The sequence below is a fragment of the Neovison vison genome, chromosome 1 (genome assembly GCF_020171115.1).
Source record: "Neovison vison isolate M4711 chromosome 1, ASM_NN_V1, whole genome shotgun sequence".
Taxonomy (NCBI): domain Eukaryota; kingdom Metazoa; phylum Chordata; class Mammalia; order Carnivora; family Mustelidae; genus Neogale; species Neogale vison.
Window position 1 is genome coordinate 238,617,046 of NC_058091.1, and position 24,998 is coordinate 238,642,043.

General features: G+C 39.5%; 1 protein-coding gene across 1 annotated transcript; it reads right to left on the minus strand.

Annotated features, from left to right (window-relative positions):
* Positions 1-567: 567 nt before the first annotated feature.
* Positions 568-24,745, minus strand: LOC122891041 (protocadherin alpha-1-like). Its single transcript, XM_044226452.1, has 3 exons — positions 24,707-24,745; positions 23,111-23,154; positions 568-3,076 (listed from the first exon to the last, which is right to left on the minus strand). Exons 1-3 carry the CDS (start codon positions 24,743-24,745, stop codon positions 568-570), a joined length of 2,592 nt encoding a protein of 863 aa, XP_044082387.1.
* Positions 24,746-24,998: the final 253 nt, after the last annotated feature.

Below are 24,998 nucleotides of genomic sequence, written 5' to 3' on the forward strand. Positions count from 1 at the left end.
TGCCTTAAAACTCTACGGATTTTGCAAGTGTGAAATTTTTATCCCAAATAACAGGTTATTTTACTACTGAAAGACATATTTATTATTAGCAGTTATTCCTAAGTGATGTCATGTATTCTAATGATCTATGATAGGTAATTTCAGAAGTCCTGGCATTAAAAGATCCATTCAGGCTGCTTTCAAAAGCAAGGAAAAGAAAACCTAACTTATTACCTGTTGCACAAACAGATAAAGACAAATGAATTATTGATCAAAAAATTAATTCAGAAAATGTCCAGCTAAATAATATACACCTATTCTAAATAACATACAGCTATTCATATTCTAACAGCATGGATGGTTGATGTAAATTGGAAATATGCATTTTATATATTCATTCTCTTTAAAATTTTTCCAATTATGATTTTTTTTTAATTTTGAGAAAGGTATTTACAGGAAATAAATTTTCAAAATTAGCTGAATTGTTTTTCAGTCCTTCAAAGTCCAATTATTCACGAACAGATTTAATTATGAAAAAAACAAAATGTGAAAAAAACACATTTAAGTAAATTGTTTTCAATGAAGAAATTAACCTCTCAAGCCATATATTGCACAACAGGATAATGATAAAAAAAATAAGGACAAGCTATGAATCAAAATAATAGAATCATAAATAAAGGAAATAGAGCAATTCTGGAATCCAGGGGAAAGACTCACCTTTCCTAAGTGTTCTGATTCTGAGGGTTGTTGTCTTTCTTCTGCGGAGCCTGGAACTTGAGGTAGGCTGGGGCTGAAGGCCATGAGGTCGGTCTTGGGCGCGCCCTCCCCAGAGCACACCCTCTGCCGCCTCTGCTGCGAGTACGACCAGCTCCCCACCGCGCTGGAGCACACGAGCGTGGGCTTCCCAGGCCCGCACGCGCCCTCCCTGGGCGGAGCCGAGCACCGCAGCGCCGTGTACAGCAGCAGCGTGAGCACCAGCAGGCTGGACACCGCGCAGATGGCGACGATCAGGTACACGTTGACGTCCACCAGCGCCGTCTCGGCGCCAGCGGCGCCCGCCAACACCCGCGACGACGCCTTTGGCGCCTGGCCGCTCTCCACCAGCGACAGCAGCACGGTGGCCGTGGCCGTCAGCGCCGGCTCGCCGTGGTCCTTGACCAGCACCAGCAGGCGCTGGCGCGGCGGGTCCGCCTCGTCCAGGGGGCGCGTCGTGCTGATCTCGCCCGTGTACAGCGCCACGCGGAACGGGCTGCGCGCGCCCCCCGCCGCCGGCTGCAGCTCGAACGACAGCCACGCGTTGTAGCCGGAATCCGCGTCCACCGCGCGCACCTTCGCCACCACGTGGCCCGCGCCCACCGACCGCGACACCAGCTCGCTCAGCGCGCCGCCCCCGCCGCCCGCGCCGGGCCGCGGCAGCAGCGCGGGCGCGTTGTCGTTCTCGTCCAGCACGAACACCTGCAGCGTCACGTTGCTGCCCAGCGGAGGCACGCCCGCGTCGCGCGCGCTCACTTGGAACTGCAGCAGCTCCAGCTCCTCGTGGTCCAGCGGCTGCAGCGCGTACACCTTGCCGCTCTCCGCGTGCACCGACACGTAGCTCGACAGCGCGCGCTCGCCCACGCGCCGCTCCACCAGCGAGTAGGACACCCGCGCGTTCTCCTGCGCGTCCGCGTCCCGCGCCGACACCGTGAAGATGTGGCAGCCGGGAGGGTTGTTCTCCTTCACGAACACCGTGTACTCGGGCTGCGCGAACGCCGGCGCGTTGTCGTTCACGTCCGCCACTTCCACGGACACGCTGGCGGTGGCGGAGAGCGAAGGCGATCCCCCGTCCCTTGCGGTCACCACCAGCTCATAGCTGGATACGCTCTCGCGATCCAAGGCGCTGTCCAGCACCAGCGAATAGTAGTTCTTGAATGTGGACACCAGCTTGAATGGGATAGGAGGCATCACAGAGCAGGTCACCTGCCCGTAGACACCAGAGTCACGGTCGGACACGGAGACAAAGGCCATGACGGTGCCTAGTGGAGAGTCCTCTCTGACCGGCAAAGACAGAGGTGTGATTGCCAGTTGTGGAGCATTGTCATTTACATCCAGCACTTTCACTAAAACTTTGCAGTGATTCGACATTGGAGGATTTCCTTTATCAACTGCTTTTACCTGAATTTCATAGGATTTCGTTTCTTCATAATCCAGTCTACCAATTAGTCTAATTTCTCCTGAGCTGGAATCAATTTTGAAGTTTTTTTGAATGTTTAGAGGAACATCACTGCCAAAGGAAAAAACAATTTCGCCATTTACACCTTCATCGGCATCAGAGGCATTTAATGTAGTCACTAATGTTCCATTTGCTGTACTCTCTAATAAATGGACTCTGTACCCAGCCTGGGCAAACAATGGGGCATTATCATTAACATCCAGCACTGTGATCAGCAGCTGAACTGTACCTTCCAGCTCTGGCTTGCCCCCATCAGTGGCTGTCAATAATAAATGAAGTTCTGGTGTTTCTTCTCTATCCAAAGACTTCCTCAATTCAAGTGAAAGTGACTTACTGAGTTCATCACTTGCCTGTGCATCCAAAGAGAAATAATCACTGGGGCTGAGGGTGTATGTTAGAAGAGCGTTGGTACCAATGTCTTCATCAGCAGCGCCCTCTATCGGGAAACGTGAATCCACCAGTCTAGATTCAGGAATAAAAAACCTTTGTTCTCTTGCTCTGAAAACCGGTGGGTTATCATTAATGTCCTTCACCTCCACCTCCACATGGAAAACCTGCAGCGGCTTATCCACGATCACCTCCAGGTGGATGCTGCACTCCAGATTCTGCCCGCACAGCTCTTCCCGGTCGATCCGAGAATTCACAAACAAAATGCCATTCTGCAGATTTACCTCCAGAAGGTCCCCGTGGCCTTTGGACGCCACCCGGAACAGGCGTGGCACCAGCTCTGCCAGCTCCAGTCCCAAATCCTGGGCGATGCGGCCCACGAAGGTGCCGTGTTTGGCCTCCTCCGGGACCGAATAGTGGACCTGACCACTCCCAGTCTTCCAGGCTGCGAGGAGCAGAACGCAGAGCAGCAAACGCAGGGTTCCCTTGCCTTCTTGCCTGGGAAACAGCATCGCAAAACCACTATAAATTTGGTACCTCTCACTCACTTCAAAGTCATACTCTCTTTACTTTATATCTCGAATAATATATCTCCCGGCCGTTTTTGTCTTCTCTCAGACTGTGACAAAATGGAGCTTTCCTCTTTAGTTTTTGATGACAAGACTTTGTGGTATACAGCGACATCATGTGGCTAATGGTGTGGATTTTAGATTCATTCATTAATTTCCAAATGTCTATATATTCATTTGCAATTTACTCAATGCAATCATTTTCAATTATGTCTTTTAAAGAGTGGTACAGTTCAAATCTCATTTATTCTTAAAATGAAGCAAATTCGGAATTTGGAACTTTTAAAAATATCAGTAAATTTAGACAATACTGTTAATATTTTAATGTGCAAGGTATTTTAATGTGGTATAAATTTCCTTTTGTGAATTTTATTACTATGAAGAATACATAGAATAAAAGCTAACCACAATTTACTGGCATCCAAATATTTCAAACATAAAGCTGTTGAATTAAATATACTTTGTTTTCTACAGTTAAACACTTATTTTACCTTTTATATATTTAACCAAATACTACATAATTATCAAGCTTTAATGTTGAAAACTACAATCTTTAAATATAATTTCAGCCATATTATAATGTTTCATCCTCTTTATTTTTATAAAAATGGTTCAGTTTGAAGATATCCTCAATATTAGAAAAATGTCATTTACAATGATCAGGTGACAAGTAATTGAAACAAAACAATAGTATATCATGGATTACATGGTTTTGATTATGAAAATAAAATGCTACATAATACTATCCTCAAAGGAAAAATAAACAGGAATATAATGCCTGCAAAATTTGTTATCAGAGCTATTAAAATAACAGTTAAAGTTAAGCTAGTATAAACTCAAATTAGACTGTGATAACCTTAAGATACTAGATACAATGTCCATGGTAACTACAGAGCAAATAGCTATAGAATATGAATAGATCTAGCATGCCTGGGTGGCCTAGTCAGATAAGCTAAGACCATGATTTCATGGGTAGTAGGGTGGAGCCTACATCAGGCTCCTACATTCAGCTGGGAGTCTGCTTGAAGGTTCTCTTCCTCTCTCCCTTCCCCCCTTCTTTCTAAAATAAATAAGTCTTGTTTTTTTAAGTCTGAGTAGACCTATAACTAGTAAGGAGAATGAATCAGTAATTTTTTGAAATCTCCTGACAAAGAAAAGTTCTTGGCCCCATGTCTTTACTGGTGAAATTGACCAAACATTTAAAGAAGAAATAATAATGATCCTTCTCAAACTTCTCCACATGAACAAAGAGGAAGGCACACTGTCATTCTATGAGGCCAGCATTACCCTGATACCAAAGTCAGAGAAAGACACTACAAGAAAATAATACTCAGATCAATATCCCTTATGAACAGTGATGCTAAGATCCTCAAAAAATATATATCAGAAAAGGGAGTTCAGCCACATGTTAAAAGAATTATGCACCATGAGCAAGTAGGATTTATTCCTGCAATGTAAGGATGACTCAATCTACATAAATCAATCAATGTAATACACCACACTAACAGAATGGAAGAAAAAAAAACACATGATCATCTCAATAGATGCAGAAAAGGCATTTGACAAAATTAAGCACTGCTTTTTTAAAAAAGATTTTGTTTATTTATTTGACAGAGAGAGATCACAAGTAGGCAGAGAGGCAGGCAGAGAGATAGGGGGAAGCAGGCTCCCCACTGAGCAGAGAGCCTGACGTAGGGCTCCATAACAGGGACCGAGACCAGGACCCAAGCTGAAGGCAGAGGCTTAACCTACTGTGCCACCCAGGCACCCCAAAATTCATCACTCCTTCAAGATAAAAACACTCAAAATCCTAGGAATAAAAGGAAACTACCTCAATATAATAAAATGCCATTTCTGAAGAATGCACAGCAAACAAATACTCAGTGGTGAGAGATGAAAGTTGTTCATCTAAGATTAGGAACAAGCAGGGAGGTCTGTTTTCACCTTTTCTATTCAACATAGTATTAGAAATTCTAGCCAGAACAATTGGTCCAAAAAAAAAAGCATCCAAAATGGAAAGGAAGATGCAGAATTACCTCTGCTCAGAAAGGATATGATCTCAAATGTAGAAAACCCTAAAGATTACACAGAAAACTTAAAATTATTAAATGAATTCAACAAAGTAGCAGGATACAAAGTCAACACACAAAAATCAGTTGCATTGCTATATATTAAAAATGAAAAATCTGAACAGGAAATTAAGAAAACTGTTTCACTTACAATACCATGAAAATACTTGGGAATTAACTAACTTAATTAACTTCACTAATACTTAGGAATTAACTTAACTTGTATGATGAAAATAACAAAAACATTTCTGAAATAAATTAAAGAATACATAAATAAATGGAAAGAGATCTCATGTTCATGGATTGAAAGACATATTACTGTTAAGTGGCACCTGGGTGACTCAGTTGGTTAAGTGTCTGTGTTTGGCTCAGGTCATAATTCCAAAGTCCTGGGATCGAGGCCTGTGCCAGGCTTTCTGTTCAGTGGGGAGACTGTTTCTTCCTCTGTGCCTCTCCTGTTCATTTGTGCTCACTCTTGCCCTCTCACTCTCTCTCTTTCATAAATAAATAAAATCTTTTCAAAAAAGTAACGGGGTGATGAGTATTAAGGAGGGCATGGGTTGTAATGAGCACTGGGTATTATATGCAACTAATGAATAATTGAACACTACATGAAAAACTAATGATGTACTATTAAAAAATAAAAATAATAAAAATAAAATAAGCTCCATTTAAAACAAAAAGAGATTCTCTGTCTCCCTCTCCCTCTGTCCTTCCCCCTCCCATCTCTCTGTCTCTCTCTCTCTAGAAAAAAAAGAAAGACTTATTATTGCTAAGATGTCAGTACAACCCAAAGTTATATACAGGTTTAATACAAAATCCTAATGATGCTTTCTGCTGAAATAGATCTCATTCTAAAATTCATATGGAATCTCAAATAGACAAAACAGTCCTGAACAAGAAGAACAAAACTGGAGGACTCACACATCCCAATTTCAAAACTTACTACAAGGCTCCAGTAATCAAAACAGGGTGTACTGGCATGAAGACAAACATCTAGACCAATGGAATAGAATAGAAATTCCAGAAATAAATCTTCACATATAAGGTCAAATGCTTTCAACAAGGATGCCAAGACCATTCAATGGGAGAAAAGAGACTCTTTCAACAAATGGTGCTGGAAAAACAGGATGTAAAAGATGAAGTTATATCCTTACCTAACACCACATACAAAAATGAGTGCAAAATGGATCCATGAAATAAATATAAGACCTAAAATTATAAAATTCTTAGAAGAAAGCATAGGGCGGAAACTGCATAGGGTTTGGGAGTGATTCTTGGATATGATACCAAAGGCATAAACAACAAAAGAAAAGATAGACAAATTAGACTTCATAAAAATTGAAAGAAAATATTTTCCATTAAAAGATACTACAAAGGGGTGCCTGGGTGGCTCAGTGGTTTAAAGCCTCTGCCTTCGGCTCAGGTCATGATCCCAGGGTCCTGGGATCAAGCCCCGCATGGGGCTCTCTGCTTAGCAAGGAGCCTGCTTCCTCCTCTCTCTCCCTGCCTACTTGTGATCTCTGTCTGTCAAATAAATAAATAAAATCTTAAAAAAAAAAAAGATACTACAAAGACTTACAGTTTCTAGTTCTAAATGTAAGGAGCTTGGAGATCACTACTCCATCTCAACAAAAGTAAAAAAGGTGAACAGACTGAAAAATCAATAATTCTTTGTGATGTGTAAAAGATGGGAAGATAGGAGGACATAGGGCAAACCAATGACTTCAATGTTAGAGAATCACAGGGAGATACAAGAAGTCACAGCTTACTGGTACAGAGACTCAAGAGTAGAAAACACCATGGTAATAAGTACTGGATTAGGAAAGTTCTGGATAAGTTCTAGAGTGCTTAAGATGATTACACTGAAGTATAATTGATGAGACACTGGGGGCTCAGTGCAGAGAAGCCTGAGAGTTGATAACTCCAAGAGGAAGCAGTCATGGAGGACTTCCACAATATTATGAGATTTACCTGCAGCAACATGGCCAGATTCCCACAGTAACTAACAGATTAAAATGGCTAAAATTAACAACACAAGAAACAAGTGTTGGCTAGGATGCAGAGAAAGGGGAATTCTCTTGCACTGTTGGTGGAAATGAAAACTTGTGCAGCCACTCTGGAAAACAGCATGGAGTGTCCTCAAAAAGTTAAAAATACAACTACCCTACTATCCAGCATTTGCACTACTAGATATTACTCAAAGGATAAACAAAGTACAAATTCAAAGAGATACAGGTACACTGAAGTTTATAGCAGCATTATCAACAATAGCTAAACTATGTAAAGAGCCCGAATGTCCATCAACTATGAATGGATAAAGAAGATGTGGGATGGATGGATGGATGGATGGATAGATAGATAGATAGATAGATAGATATTACTCAGCCATCAAAGGGAATGAAACCTTGCCATTTTCAATGATGTGCATGGAGCTAGAGTACATTATGTTCAGCAAAATAAGTCAGGCAGATGTGGCAGCTGGGTGGCTCAGTCGGTTCAGCATCTGCCTTCAGCTCAGATCATGATCCCAGGGTCCTGGGATTGAGCCCCATATTGAGCTCCCTACTCATCAGGGAACTTGCTTCTCCCTCTCCCTCTGCTGCTCCCCCTGCTTGTGGGTGTTTTCTCTCTCTCTCTCTCTCTCTCTCTCTCTGTAAAATAAATGAAATATTTGGGGGAAAATGATTACTTGGAATGTCAGTGGACTAAATGCTCTAATCAAAAGACACAGAGTGATGTCAAAAGACAGAGGGTGATGGAAAGCATAATAAAACAAGGCCCATCTATATATTATCTATGAGAGACTCGCTTCAGACCTAAAGACACATGCAGATTGAAAATAAAGGGACTGAATGACAGGAAGATGGCAGATTTGGACACGAGGATTGCCTCATCCCATCAATACAACTAGGTAACTATCAAATTATCCCAAGCACTCCAGAAATTGACCTGAAGACTGACAAAACAGACTTCACAACTAAAGGGAGAGGAGAGGCCACATTGGAGAAGGTAAGAAGTACAGTGACATGGTTTAGGGGAGAAATGGATGCTGGTTGCTGTAGAGGGGAGTGAGACATAGTCATGGAGAAGGGCAAGAGAGAGAGAAACACACAGGGAAACACACAAGAAGAATGTTTTCCCATAGCCAATTGCTTGGAAAATAAGAAGGCCCAATTTCATATGTTCTTGCAACCACTGGAGCTTAACGGTCACTGGATTTGACTACAATAGAGCCTGGAGGGCACTATGTTGCTTTTGGAGAGAAGGCAGGCAAACAACGCCAGGGGCATACAGCATGAAACTATCTGAAGAGTGCCTGAGGCACAGTGAAGGATTATTTGCTCTTCTCAGAGCATGTCCGAGAATAAAGGAACTAGCAGGTGCCATTTCTTTCTCCTGCCCTCAACATAAACACAGAGCCACCTGTGGGAAGCAGTGCAGCACGGACACTGGCTGCCTAACTTGTGTACACTAAGCCACCCATCCCTGCCTCAGAGCTCCAAAGGAACTCCCTTTCTCGGTCAAACTTACATCACACTTACATCACACTTACCTCATTCCACCAGCATGGAAGGCCCCTTTCACAGAAGACCTTCACAAACCCCTGCCCACACCACATCTCCTAACCAGAAAGTTTTGCTGGGCCTCAGCTCCAGTGGAAGTAGTGACAGGTCTCATTTCACAAGCAGTTCAGAGCACACCTAGTTAAAACTCACTACGTTCAGGCCAGGGACTAAACACTGCTCACAGCAAGCAAGGAGAGCCTCTTCTGATTGGCTTGAAGGGTAGAGAAGCCAGAACACAACAACAGAGTGCACACAGCACAAAATGGAAATACTCTCTGAAGTGCCAGGTCCTGGGCACTACACAACCTCTTCTTCATTAGACCATTACTTTCAGAAGCAGGAGATAGTACTGGTCTTTCTTTTTTTTTTAAGATTTATTCATGTATTTATTTGCAGTGGGGGAGGGTAAAGGGAGAGGGAGAAGGAGAGAAGCAGACTCCCTGCTGAACGCAGAGCCCAATGCAGGGCTGTAGCTCATGGCCCTAAGATCATGACCTGAGCCAAAATCAAGAGTCAGAGGCATAATCGACTAAGCCACCCAGGTGACCCAGGACTGGATTTCCTAACACAGAAAAGCAAGTAGAGACTTAGACAAAATGAGAAGTCACAGGGTTTTATCCAAATGAAAGAGCTAGATAAGGCCACATCCAGAGATCTAAGTGAAAAAGATATAAGTAACACTCCTGATGAAGAATTTAAAGCAATGATTGTAGGGATACTCACTAGACTTGAGAAAAGAATGGAAGACATCAGTGAGATCCTTTCCAAGGAGATAAAGAGTTAAAAAAGAATCAGAGACGAAGGGTGCAAGAAATGAGTTCAGAAACATGCCTGATGCAATGAACAGTAGGCTGGAAGAAGCAGAGGAACCAATGATCTAGAAGACAAAGAAATGGAAAGCAATAAAGCTGAACAATAGAGAGAAGAATTTATACAAAAGGAGAATAAACTTAGGGAACTCAGTGACTCCACCAAACATAATAACGTTTGGGAGAGAAGGGAGAAAGAAAATTTATTTGAAGATATAATCGCTGAAAGCTTTCTTAATCTGGGTAAGGAAACAGACATCTATCCAGATCCAGGAGGGACAGAGAACTCCCATTAAAATCAATAAAAGCAGACCCACACCAAAACATGTTGTAATTATGTTCGCAAAATATTAGTGATAAAAAAAATCTTAAAAGCAGCCAATAAAAGAAATCAATAACTTAGAAGGGAAAGTCAAAAGGCTAGCAGATTTTTCTTTTTTTAAATTCAATCAGCCACATATAGAACATTATTAGTTTCAGATGTAGAGTTCAGTAATTCATCAGTTGCATATAACACCTAATTCTCCTTACATCATGTTCCCTCCTTGGGCGCCTGGGTGGCTCAGTGGGTTAAGCCGCTGCCTTCGGCTTAGGTCATGATCTCAGGGTCCTGGGATCGAGTCCCGCATCGGGTTCTCTGCTCAGCAGGGAGCCTGCTTCCCTCTCTCTCTCTCTGCCTGCCTCTCCATCTACTTGTGATTTCTCTCTGTTAAATAAATAAATAAAATCTTTAAAAAAAAAAAAAGACATCATGTTCCCTCCTTAATGCCTGTCATCCAGTTATTCCATCCCCCTACATACCTCCCCTCAAGCAACCCTCAGTTTCTTTCCCATAGTTAAGAGTCTCTCATGGTTTGTCTCCCTCCCTGATTTCTTCCCATTCCGTTTTTCCCTCCCTTTCCTTATGACCCTCTGTGTGGCTTCTTATATTCCTCACAGGAGTGAAACCATATGATAATTGTCCTTCTCTGACTTATCTCACTCAGCATAATGCCTTCCAATTCCATCCATTTCTATGTAAATGATAAGATTTCACCTTTCTGATGGCTGAGTAATATTCCACTGTATATATACCACATCTTTTTTATCCATTCCTCTGTCAATGGACATCTTGGCTCTTTCCATAATTTGGCTATTGTGGACACTAGTAGGAGATTTTTCAACAGAAATTTTGCAAGCCAGAAGACAGTGGCATGATATATTCAAAGCACTGCATGGGGAAAATCTGCAACCAAGAGTACTCTATCTAGCAAGGCTAAAAGAATTCAGATTAGAAGGAGAAATAAAGAGTTTCCCAGACAAAGAAAAATTAAGGGAGTTCATGGCTAATAAACCAACCCTGCAAGAAATATTATAGGTGTGGGTGGGGCCTGAATGGCTCAGTTGAGAGAACGCAACTCTTGATCTTGAGGTTGTGAGTTTTTGAGCCCCACATTGGGCACAGAGTTTACTTTAAAAAAAAGAAAGAAATACTAAAGGGGATACTTTGTGTGGAAAGGAGAAACAAAGTGACAGTTTAAAGGTAAGAAATACAAAAACAGTGAAAACAAGTATTTCTGTAAGAAAATCAGTCAAGGAACTCACAAAAAATATAAAATATAATAACATATACCTAAAACATGAGGAGGAAAGGAGAAAACAATGGGTTCAAACTTAAATGACCATCAACCTAATATAGACTGCTATATACAGAAAAGGTTATATACAAACCTAATGGCAACCATATATTAAAACCACTAATAAACATGCAGAAAATAAAAAGAAATAAATTCAAATGTATCTCTAAAGAAAACCAGTAAAACACGAAGGAAAGAAAGACAAGGGAGGGTCAGAGGAAATTTCCAGAAACCATGACAAAACAAGTAATAAAATGGCAATAAGTACATATATATCAATAATTACTTTGAATGTAAATGTGTATGGGCAGTGGAATATTATTCAGCCATAAAAAGAATGAAATTTGCAAGGATATGGATGGAGCTAGAGAGTATTATGCTAAGTGAAATAAGTCAGTCAGAGAAAGACAAATGCCATATGATTTCACTCATATGTGGAATTTATTTGTTTGTTTACAAAACAAACAAGCAAAGGAGAAAAAAAGAGATAGAGAGAGGCAAACTAAGAAACAGCCTCTTTATTTTATCTTTTTAAGTAAACTATACCCCAATGTGGGCTTCAAACTCACAACCCTAAGATGAAGAGTTGCATGCTTTACTGAATGAGCCTGACAAGTACCCCTCAGACACTTGGCTATAGAGAACAAATTGACGGTTACCAGAAGGGAGGTGGGGGTGGATTAAACAGGAGATGGGGATTAAGGAGAGCACTTGTTGTGATGCGCATCTCATGAGGTACAGAAGTGTTGGATCACTATAGTGTTCACCTGAACTAAAGTTATGTATGGTAACTAACAGGAATTTAAATAAAAATTTCTTTAAAAAAAAAAAAGTAGGGGCGCCTGGGTTAAAGGCACTGCCTTTGGCTTTAATGGGTTAAAGCCTCTGCCTTCGGCTCAGGTCCTGATCAGGATCAAGTCCTGCATCAGGCTCTCTGCTCTGCAGGGAGCCTGCTTCCTCCCCTCTCTCTCTCTGCCTGCCTCTCTGCCTACTTGTAAACTCTGCCTGTCAAATAAATAAAATCTTTTTTAAAAATTAAATTAAAATTAAAATTTAAAAAAAAAGTAAAGGGGGTATGCCTGGGTGGTGGCCCAGTCAGTTAAGCCACTACCTTCCACACAGGACATGATCCCAGGGTCCTGGGATCAAGCCCCGCGTGGGGCTCCCTGCTCATTGGGGTGCCTGCTTCTCTCTCTGCCTCTGCCCGTCACTCTGTCTGCTTGTGCACTCTCTCTCACTCTCTCTCTCTCTGACAAATAAATAAATAAAATCTATTAAAAAATCAAAAAAAATTTTAATTTAGGGGTAGAGAAGAATTTATCATGCAAATGGATATAAAAAGAAAGCTGGGTAGTAATATCTGTATCAGACAAAATAGACTTCAAAACAAAGACTGTAACAAGAGACAAAGAAGGACACTATATACTCAGAAACAGAGAAATCCAACAAGAAGATATACCAATGGTAAATATTTGTGCATCCAACATAGTAACACCCAAATACATAAAGCAGCTAATAATAAACATAAAGAAAGTTTGATAGTAATAACAATAATAGTAGGGCACTTTAACATCCCACTTACATCAATGGACAGATCATCCAAACAGAAAATCATGGAAAACAGTGGCTTTGAATGACAGAATGGATGACATGGATTTAACAAATATATTCAGACCATTCTATCCTAAAACAGCAGAATACACATTTCTTTGAAGTACACAAGGAACATTTTCCAGAACAGATCACATATTAGGCCACAAAATAAGTCAAATTTAAAAACATTGATGTCATACTGAGCCACCATAATGCTATAAAACTAGAACTCAACCATAAGAAAAAAAATCTGGAAACAGAAGAAATACATGGAGGTTAAAAAACATGCTACTAAACAATGAATGGGTCAACCAAGAAATCAAAGAGGAAATTTAAAAATACATAGAGACAAATAAAAATGAAAACACAGGGGCACCTGGGTGGCTCAGTGGGTTGAAGCCTCTGCCTTCAGCTCAGGTCCTGATCCCAGGGTCCTGGATCGAGCCCTGCATCTGGTTCTCTCCTCCACAGGGAGCCTGCTTCCCCCTCTCTGTCTCTGCCTGCCTCTCTGCCTACTTGTGATATGTCTGTAAAATAAATAAATATGAAAACACAGCAGTCCAAAATCTTTGGGATGAAGCAAAACCTGACCTAAGAGGGAAGGTTACAGCCATACAGGCCTAACTCAAGAAGCGATAACAATCTCCAATAAACAACCTAATGTTATACCTATAGGAGTTAGAAAAAGAACAAACAAAACCTAAAACCAGTAGGAGGGATGAAATAATAAATGTTAGAGCAGAAATAAGCAAAATAGAAACTAAAAGAATAGAACAGATCAATGGAACCAGAAGCTGGTTCTTTGAAAGGATAGAAAAAAAATTGATAAAATTTTGACCAGACTCATTAGAGAAAGAGAAAGAGAGATGACTCAAATAATGAAAATCAGAAATGAAAGAGGAGAAATAACTCACACCACAGAAATACAAAGGGTTCTAAAAGAATATTATGAAAAATTATATGCCAACAAACTGGACAATCTAGAAGAAGTAGGTAAATTCCTATAAATATATAATCTCCCAAAACTGAATCAAGAAGAGACAGAAAACTTGAAAAGTCCATGTTATTGTCCTGTTTCCCCAACTGGACAACTTTCTTACACCATACACAAAAATAAATTCAAAATGGTTAAAAGACCTAAATGTGAGACTGGAAACCATTAAATACTATATGACTCCATATGAGAAGAACACAGACAGCAACCTCTTTGACCTCAGCCATAGCAACTTCTTACTAGATACATCTCTGGAGGCAAGGGAAACAAAAGCAAAAATGAATTATGGGACTTCATTAAGATAAAAAGCTTCTGCACAGTGAATGAAAAAAATTAACTAAACTAAACAAAACTAAACAGCAATCCACGAAGCGGGAGAAGATATTTGCAAACAACATATCTGATAAAGGGTTAGTATCCAAAATCTATAAAGAACTTATTAAACTCAACACTCAAAAAATGAATAACCCAGTTAAGGAGATGGCTAACGGACACATGAAAAGATACTCAACATCACTCATCATCAGGGAAATACAAATAAAATCCACCATAATATATCATCTCATACCAGTCAGAATGGCTAAAATTAACAACAAAAGAAACAACAGATTTTGGCAAAGATGCAGAGAAAGGGGAACCCTCTCTTACTGTTAGTGGGAATGCAAACTGTTGCAGACATTCTGGAAAGCAGTATTGAGGTTTCTCAAAAAGTTAAAAATAGAACTATCTTATGACCCAGCAAATGTACTAGTCACTATTTACTCAAAGGATACAAAAAACACTGATTTGAAGGGCATGCAACCTAGGCATGCACCCCGATGTTTACAGCAGCATTATCAATAATAGCCAAATTATGGGAAGAGCCCAAATTTCCATTGACTGATGAATGCATATCTGTTTTTCAGGACCCTGGGATCATGACCCAAGCCAAAGGCAGGTGCTTAACTGACTGAGCCACCCAGGAATCCCTAAAAGAATTAATAAGATTAATAAGCCCCTGGCCAGACTTATCCAAAAGAAAAGAGAAAGGGCTTGAATAAATAAAATCATGAATGAAAGGAGAGAGATCACAGCCAATACCAATACCAATATAAACAATTATAAAACCATATTATGAACAACCATATGCTAACAAATTAGGCAATCTGTAAGAAATGGATGCATCCCTGGAAACTCATGAACTACCAAGACTGAAACAGGAAGAAATAGATAACCTGAACAGATCCATAACCAGCAAGGAAATTGATGCAGTAATCAAAAATCTCCCAACAAACAAGACTCCAGGGCCAGATGGCTTCCCAGGGGAATTCTACCAAACATTTAAAGAAGAATTAATGCCTATTCTTTTGAAGCTGTTTCAAAAATAGAAATGGAAGGAAAACTCACAAACTCTTTCTATGAGGCCAGCATTACCTTGATCCCCAAGACAGACAAAGACCTGATCAAAAAGGAGAATTACAGACCAATATCCCCAGTGAACATGGATGCAAAAATTCTCAACAAGATACTAGCCAATAGGATCCAACAGTACATTAAAAGGATTATTCACCAGACCAAGTGGGATTTAGTCCTGGGCTGTAAGGGTGGTTCAACATCCACAAATCAATGTGATGTACTATATTAATAAAAGAAAGGACAAGGGACGCCTGGGTGGCTCAGTTGGTTGGGCAACTGCCTTCAGCTCAGGTCATGATCCCGGAGTCCCAGGATCAAGTCCCGCATCGGGCTCCCAGCTCCATGGGGAGTCTGCTTCTCCCTCTGACCTTCTCCTTGCTCATGCTCTCTCTCACTCTCTCTCTCAAATAAATAAATAAAATCTTTAAAAAAAAGAAAGGACAAGAACCATATGATCCTCTCAATTGATGCAGAAAAAGCATTTGTGGATTAAAACTTCACAGTGTAGGGTTAGAGAGAACATACCTCAAAGTCACAAAAGCCATATACAAAAAGCCCACAGTGAATATCATTCTCAATGGGGAAAAACAGAGCTTTTCTCCTAAGATCAGGAACACAACAGAGAGGTTCACTATCACCACTGTTGTTGAACATAGTACTAGAAGTCCTTGCCTCAGCAACCCTACAATAAAAAGAAATAAAAAGCACCTGAATTGGGAAAGTCAAACTCTCACTCTCACTCTTCACAGATGACATGATACTCTATGTGGAACACCCAACAGATTTCACCCCAAAAGTGCTAGAACTTATACAGGAATTCAGCAAAGTGGCAGGATGTAAAATCAATGCACAGAAATCAACTGTATATCTATACACAAACAATGAGACAGAAGAAAGAGAAATTAAGGAGTGGATTCCATTTACAACTGCACCAAAAAACCATAAGATACTTAGGAATAAACCTAACCAAACAGGCAAAGGATCTGTACTCAGAAAACTATAGAACACTCATCAAAGAAATTGAGGAAGACAAAAAGAAATGAAAAAACTGGGGCGCCTGGGTGGCTCAGTGGATTAAGCCGCTGCCTTCGGCTCAGGTCATGATCTTGGTGTCCTGGGATCGAGCTCCGCATCAGGCCCTCTGCTCAGCAGGGAGCCTGCTTCCCCCTCTGTCTCTGCCTGCCTCTCTGCCTACTTGTGATCTCTCTCTCTGTCAAATAAAATAAATAAAAAATCTTTAAAAAAATAAAAGAAATGAAAAATCTTTTCATGCTCATGGACTGAAGAACAAATATTGTTTAATGTCTATGCTATCTAGAGCAATCTGTACGTTCAATGCAGCCCCTATCAAAATAAATGAAATCTTTTTTCACAGAGCTGGAACAAAAAATCCTAAAATTTGTATGGAACCAGAACAGACCCCAAATAGCCAAAGGAACATTGAAAAAGAAAACTTAAGCTGGGGACATCACAATGCCTGACTTCAAGCTCTAGTACAAAGCTGTAATCAAGAAACTATGGCACTGGCACAAAAACAAACACATAGATCAATGGAACAGAATAGAGAACCCAGAAATGGACCTTCAGCTCTACGGTTAACTAATATTTGACAAAGCAGGCAAGAATATCCAATGGAAAAAACACAGTCTCTTCAACAGGTGGTGTTGGGAAATTGGACAGCCACAGGAAGAAGAATGAAATTGGACCAGTTCCCTGAACCATACATAAAAATAGATTCAAAATGGGTAATAGACCTAAACGGGAATCATCAAAATCCTAGAGAAGAACATAGGCAGCAACCTCTGTGACCTTGGCTACAGCAGCTTCTTCCTAGACATACCTCCAAAGGCAAAGGAAACAAAAGCAAAAAGGAACTATTGGGACTTCATCAAGATAAGAAGCTTTTGCACAGCAAAGGAAACAGTCAACAAAACCAAAAGACAACTGACAGAATGGGAAACAATATTTGTAAATGTCTTACCAGATAAGGGCTGATATCCAAAACCTATAAAGAACTTATCAAACTCAACACCCAAAGAATGAATAATCCAATCAAGAAATGGGCAGAAAACATGAAGAGACATTTCTCTAAAGAAGACATACCAATGGCCAATAGACATATGAAAAAATGCTTCACATCACCCAAGATCAGGGAAATACAAATCAAAACCACAATGAGGTATCACCTCACACCAGTCAGAATGGCTAAAATGAACAAGTCACGAAATGACAGATACTGGCGAGGATATGGAGAAAGAATGCAAGCTGGTGTAGCCACTGTGGAAAGCAGTATGGAGGCTCCTCAAAAAGTTGAAAATAGAGTTACCATATGACCCAGAAATTGCACTACTGGGTATTTACCCTGAAGATACAAATGTAGTATCCCAAGGGTCATGCACACCTCAATGTTTATAGCAGCAATGTACACAATAGCCAAACTATGGAAAGAGCTCAGATGCCCATCGCCAGATAAATGGATAAAGAAGATATGGTGTGTATATATATACAATGGAATACAACTCAGTCAGCAAAATAAATGAAATCTTTCCATTTGCAATGACATGGATGGAACTAGAGGGTATTATGCTAAGTGAAATAAGTCAATCAGAGAAAGACAATTATCATGTGATCTCACTTGAATGTGGAATTTAAGAAATAAATTTAAGAAATTTAAGAAATAGGGACGCCTGGGTGGCTCAGTTGGTTGGACGACTGCCTTCGGCTCAGGGCGTGATCCTGGAGTCCCGGGATCCAGTCCCACATCAGGCTCCCAGCTCCATGGGGAGTCTGCTTCGCTCTCTGACCTTCTCCTCGCTCATGCTCTCTCTCTCTGTCTCTCTCTCTCAAATAAATAAATAAAATCTTTAAAAAAAAAAGAAATTTAAGAAATAAAGAGGATCATAGGGGAAGGGAGGGAAAAATAAAACAAAATGAAATCAGAAAGATAGGCAAACCATAAGAGACTCTTAATCATAGGAAACAAACTGAGGGGTGCTAATGGGGAGAGGAATGGAGGGATGGGGTAACTGGGTGATGGACATTAAGGAGGGGACCTGATGTAATGAGCACTGGGTACTACATAAGACTGATGAATCAATGACTTCTATCTCTGAAACTAATAACATATTATGTTAATTAATTGAATTTAAAATAAAAACTTTTTAATAAGTAAATAACATTTTTAAAAAAGAGGAACAAAACGAAGAACATGAGGGGAAAAAAGAGAGAGGCAAACCATAAAACAGACACTTAACTATAGAGAACAAACTGAAGGCTGCTGGAGGGGAGGTGGTTGGGGGGATGGATTAAATATGTGATGGGTATGAAGAAGGGCACTTATTGTAATGAGCACTAGCTGTTGTATGTAAGTGATGAATCACCAAATCCAACACTAGAAACTAATATTACACTGTATATTAACTAACTGGAATTGAAATAAAAATTGGAAGAAAAAAAGAACAATAGGTTATACTATGAACATCTATAGTCCAACAAACTAAATATGCAGGTGAAATGGAATAATTTCTAGAAAGACACAAACAATCAAAATTAAGTAAAGAATACATATAGAAATCTGAATAAATCTGTAACAAATGAAGATATTTGATTAGCAATAATTTTTTTAAAAAAACCCTCCCAACAAGAGAGTCTAGGTGGCTCAGTGGGTTAAGCCTCTGCCTTCGGTCATGATCTCAGAGTCTTGGGATTGAGCCTCAAATCAGACTCTCTGCTCAGCAGGGAACCTGATTCCCCACCCCATCTGCCTGCCTCTCTGCCTAATTGTGATTTCTCTCTCTCTCAAATAAATAAATAAAATCTTTTTTTAAAAAAAAACCTCCCAACAAGGAAAAGCCTAGAACCAGATAGTCATTTAAAGGAGAAGTAACACTAATTATTTACAAAACTCTTCCAAAAAATAGAGAATGGAACACATCCTAAGTCATTCTATGAGGCTACTGATAACAAAACCAGACAAAGGCATAACAAAAAAAAAAGCCCTACAAATATCTCTTACAAATAGACACAAAAATACAAAATACTAGAAAATACTAGAACTTTGAATCCACCAATTTTTTTAATTTTTTTTTAGAGAGGGGAAGGGGGGAGGGGCAGAAAGAGACAGAGAATGGAGCCAGACTCAGGGCTCAGTCTCATAACCCTGAGATTATGAGCTGAGCCCAAAACAAGAGTCAGACACTCAACCAATTGAGCCAACTAGGAACCCCTGAATTCAATAATGTTTAAAAACAATCAAGCATTGTGACTAATCATGGTAATCCTGGTAATTCAAAATTATAAACCTCATGATCATCTTGAAGGGCACTTCTCTTTTCATGTTGGGATATGGGAAGTCCACATGATAACACAAAGATCTAAACATCACTAGATTTTGAGGTTTTCCCCAAAAGGGAATATCAACTTTAAGATACATTAAGGTGGTACTGTGAGCAAAGAAAAAGGAGGAGAAGGAGTAAATTTAAGGAATCAAAGAAAGTTAAACAAGGTCTTGGAGGTGGAGAAGTGTAAGAGAAGATTTAGGAGATAGGTAAAGAAGTATAACAAGGTTTTATGGATATACAAATGAAGCAGTTCTAAGTTTCTCATGTATTTAATTTGCTTTAGCTAATGATTTATTTAGTGAGGCAATTTTAGTGAGTCCAATTTTAAGATGGAAAACTATTCATACCAATTAATGAAAGTTTGCCACTGGAAAGATCTTCTCACATACTTTGCATTCACAGATTTTCTCAAATATGAATTCTCTGAGGTTGAGTAATTTGATAGCCATTACTGAAGTTCTCGCCACAATGTTTTATATTAAATGTTTCTCACATGTATGAATTCTCTTTTGCATGTGAGGGTGACTTCCTTGACTACAGGCTTTCTCACATTCTCTACATTCAATAATAACTCACACCAGTATAAATTCACCAACATATATTAAGGTTTGAATGATATGTAAAAGCCTTCCCACATTTCTTGCATTCAAAGAGCTTTTTACCAATATTCTATTCTCAAGTAACTTGTTTTTGCATATTAATGGTTTCCCCATTTTTATTACATTCATAGAGTTGTTGTGGTTTTTTTAATGATATTCATAATCTGATGTTAAATAAGTTGTCTACATGCAGTAAAAACTTTATTAAATTTCTTATATTCATAAAGCTATTCAGCAGTATGAATTCTCTATATTATAATAATGACTGAATTAGGTCTAAATATCTTCCCAAATTTCTTACATTTAATCAGGTATCTCACCAGTATGAATTCTCTAGATTGACTGACTTGTCCACACACAATAAAAGCTGTCCCACATTCCTTACATTCATAGAGTATCATCAGTATGAATTCTCTGATGGCAAGAAAGAACAATTTTAAGTCTAAACACCTTACCACATTCTTCATATTCCTGTGATTTCCCACCTGTATAAATTCTCTGATGTTGAGTAACTTATCTATACATAGTAAAGGTTTTCCCCATTCCTTACATTCACAGAATGTATCGGCAGTATGAATTCTCTGATTTGAAAGAAGAATTCAATCAGGTCTAAAGACCTTCCCACATTCTTTATATTCCTATGATTTACTACCTGTATGAATCCTCTCCTTGGATAAATTGTCCACACACAGTAAAGATAAACAAAAAAAAACTCACCAGTATGAATTCTCTAATATTTAGTAAGGACTGAATTAAGTTTAAACATCATGCCACAGTTTGCACATTCACCAGGTTTCTTGTCAGTGTAATTTCTTAATGTTAAGTAACTTGCCCACACACAGTAAAGGCTTTCCTACATTACTAATATTCACAGAGCTTATCTGAAATATGAATTTTCTGGTTTGTGAAAACTCAGCTCTAAAGACCTTCCTACATTCCTTATATTCATAGACTTTCCCACCAGTATGCATTTTCTGGTGGTGACTAAATTATCCACACAAATATTGATGTTCTCAAATTCTTTTTTTAAGAGTTGATTTATTCACTATGAAGTATTATGCCTCCATCAGAAAGGATGAACACCCAGCTTTTGGAGCAACATGGATTGGACTGGAAGAGATTATGTTGAGTGAAGTAAGTCAAGCAGAGAGAGTCAATTGTCATATGGTTTCACTTATTTGTGGAGCATGGAGAACATGGGGAGTTAGAGAGGAGAAGGGAGTTGGGGGAAATTGGAAGGGGAGGTGAACCATGAGAGACTATGGACTCTGAAAAACAAGCTGAGGGGTTTGAAGTGGCGGGGGGTGGGGTGGGAGGTTGGGGGAACCAGGTGGTGGGTATTAGAGAGGGCACGGATTGCATGGAGCACTGGGTGTGGTGCAAAAATAATGAATACTGTTATGCTGAAAATAAACAAAAAATAAATTTTAAAAGAAGAGTTTATTTATTTGACAGACAGAGATCACAAGTAGGCAGAGAGGCAGGCAGAGGTGGTGGTGGTGGCGGGGGAGCGGGCTCTCTGACGAGCAGAGAGTCCAATGCAGGGCTCAATCCCAGGACCCTGAGATCATGACCTGAGCTGAAGGCAAAGTCTTAAGCTACTGAGCCACTCAGGAGCCCCTGATGTTCTCAAATTATTAACATTTATAAAATTTCACCCTATATGAATTGTCTATATTGGTGAGGACAGAATTAAATTTAAACACCTTCTCACATTCCTTACTTTCACTGTGTTTTCCACCACTATGAGTTTTCTTAAGTTGAGTAAATTAATACACATTACTGAAGGACATTTCACACTCTTTTTCTTTTAAGATTTTATTTATTTATTTGACAGAGAGAGATCACAAGTAGGCAGAGAGGCAGGCAGAGAGAGAGAGGAGGAAGCAGGCTCCCTGCTGAGCAGAGAGCCCGATGTGGGGCTCCATCCCAGGACCCTGAGATCATGACCCGAGCCAAAGGCAGAGGCTTTAACCCACTGAGCCACCCAGGCGCCCCGACATTTCACATTCTTAATGATTATACCATTTTTAGAGAAAATTTTCTTAGTTTTGAGAAAAAGATTAGATTTATGATATTACTTATGCAGATGTTACCAGTTAAACTGTTCTAATAATACTGTAAGGATATGAATTACTTTTTAAATGTCTGTAAGTGGTCATTGTCATAGATAATACTTTGGATAAAATATTCCTTTGGAGTTACTTGACACCTCTCAAGCATGCTTTCACACTTTCAATCATTTCTGAAAATAGAGGACTTGAGTTCAACTGTATTATTTCTTAATCTGATTCCATAACTGGTGGATCACATATTTAGTGGACACTCTCCAGAATTCTGGGATCAAATGTTGTTGTGACAAATAGAAGAAGCTTCAGAAGTAGATTGGTATGCTTCTAAAGGCATTCTTAGCAGAAATAAATTTACTGAGTGCCTGGGCGGCTCAGTCAGTTAAGTGTCTGCCTTTGCCTCAGGTCATGATCCCAGGCTGTTGGGATTGAGCCCTACATCAGGCTCCCTATTCAGGAGAGGGTCTGCTCCTTCTGCCCCTTCCTGCATTGTGCATGGTAGGGCTCTCTCTATCTCTCTCTCTCTATCTTAAATAAATAAATAAAATGTTTTTTTAAAAGAAATAATTTTACTAGTAAGCCCTTTTTTTGTACTTAGTGGGGGTTTTTTGGAGTTTTTTTGGGGGGGTGTGCAGCTTACTAAATAAAGCCTTCCAATAACATTGTAAACACATGATTTTTCCCTATTAATATGCTCCCAATTAAAAACAAACTAAACAATAAAAACCATACAATGCATAAAAGCATCTGTATTAATTTCCCAGGGCTATGGTAACAAATTACCACAAACTTGATTGCTTTAAAAAACAGAAATTTATTATCTCACAGTTCTAGAGGCCACACTGTGATATTAAAGGTGTTAGCAATGTTTCACTTCCTCTAGAGTCTCTAAGGGAGAATCCATACTTACCTCTTCCAGCTCCTGGTGGCTCTATTCTGGCATTCCTTTTGGCTCTATTGCTCCAGTATCTCCCTCCACCTTTATATGGCTCTCTTCTTTTCTATATTTTCTTCTGTCTTGTAAGGACACTTGCTATTGAATTTTGAGTCCACCTATGTAACCCAGGATATTCTAAGGTGATTAATTATTTACATCTGCAGAGTATTTTTTCAAAATAAGGTAACATTCAGAGGGAACACATATTAGGACATGGACATATCTTTTGAAGGGCCACTGATCAACCCACTACAGCATTCAGTAAAGTTAAATACATAATTCTGATTAAAAATAATTCTTAGGAATATTTATTTTCTTGAAAAATTATATATTAAAAACTATAGCATAAATTACACTTGATATAGAAATTTCATATGCATTACCCTTAAGATTGGAATAACATAAGATCAGATAAGCCTACCTACAATAGTGAAAGCAATTGTCTGTTCTCAGTCTATCAATTCAAATGTTAACTCATTCAGAAACTCCCTCACAGACCTACTAGAATGTTTAACCAAATATGTGGTCACTCCATGGCCTTGTCAAACTGACACAAAAAATTAACTATCACAGGATGTCTTTGTTCTTGGGAAATAGATACATAAAGTATTGCAGTATAAAGTATGATGTCTTCAACTGACTATAAAATGGCTTAACATTTGTAAAATTCACGTAATATTATAAAAATCATTTAGTGTCTTACTTTTCTATTTCTCTCTATATATTTCATATATATGTATACATATATCAAACACTCATAAACAAATATAGACATAGATATATAGATATCTCCATATAGAGAGAGAGAATGTGGTGTTAATGATTAGTAAATATAAGTGAAGGATATATGAATGTTCATTGACCGATTCTTGCAAGTTCTCTATAGATTTGAAGTTTTCAAAGTTGAAAAAATACCAAGAATCTCACTATTTTGGGGTACCTGGTTGGTTTAGTTGGTTAAACATCTGCTTTCAGCTCACGTCATGATCTCACGGTCTTGGGATCAAGTCCTGCATCAGGCTCTCTGCTCAACGAGGAGTCTGCTTCTCCCTCTCCCTCTGCCGCTCCCCACTGCTCATGCTCTCATTTGCTCTCTCAAATGAATAAAAATCTTTAAAAGAAACACAAAAGAATCTCACTATTTTTTCCCCAAATGCTACCACCATGCCCATGCCCAAAGTCATCATAACCTCTCATTGGGATTACTGAAATAGCCTCTTATTATATCTTTCTGCTTTTTTAAAAAAAGATTTTATTTATTTATTTGACAGAGAGAGATCACAGGTAGACAGAGAGGCAGGCAGAGAGACAGAGAGGGCGAAGCAGGCTCCCTGCTGAGCAGAGAGCCCGATGCGGGCCTCAATCGCAGGACCCTGAGATCATGACCTGAGCTAAAGGCAGCGGCTCAATGCACTGAGCGACCCAGGCACCCTATCTTTTTGCTTTTACCCTTTCCTCCCTGCATTACATTTTCAACATGGCAGCCAGGCTGACTTCAGCTATATCACTCCCATCCTGAAAAGAGAAATACTAGATTCCCATTTTACTCAGAATACAAGGCAGCCTTACTGTAACAAAGTCCAAACTGTCTGGTTCTCCCATTACCATCCTGACCTCATTTCCTACTGCACTACTGATCATCCTTTCTCTGCTCTAGCCACACTAACCTCTGTGCTATTCCTTGAACAGATCAAGAACATATATCTTCTTTTTTAACTTTGCTCTAGGTTTTCCCCTCTGCCTGGAATGTTTTCTTCCCAAAAAACCATTTAGCCAACTCTTTCAGTGAGTACGTAGTGATCAATCACATGGATTCTACTCAAATCTGGAAGTGCCAAGCCTGATAACAGATTGCTGTCAT

Bases quoted from the DNA above. Each gene is read 5' to 3' on its own strand.
- LOC122891041 (XM_044226452.1), bottom strand. From the start codon at position 24,745: ATGGTAATGGGAGAACCAGACAGTTTGGACTTTGTTACA. The intron at 23,155-24,706 runs GTAAGGCTGCCT...CTGGAGCAATAG, and splicing joins ACAGTTTGGACTTTGTTACA to AGCCAAAAGGAATGCCAGAA. The intron at 3,077-23,110 runs GTAAGTATGGAT...GCTGTTTCCCAG, and splicing joins GCCACCAGGAGCTGGAAGAG to GCAAGAAGGCAAGGGAACCC.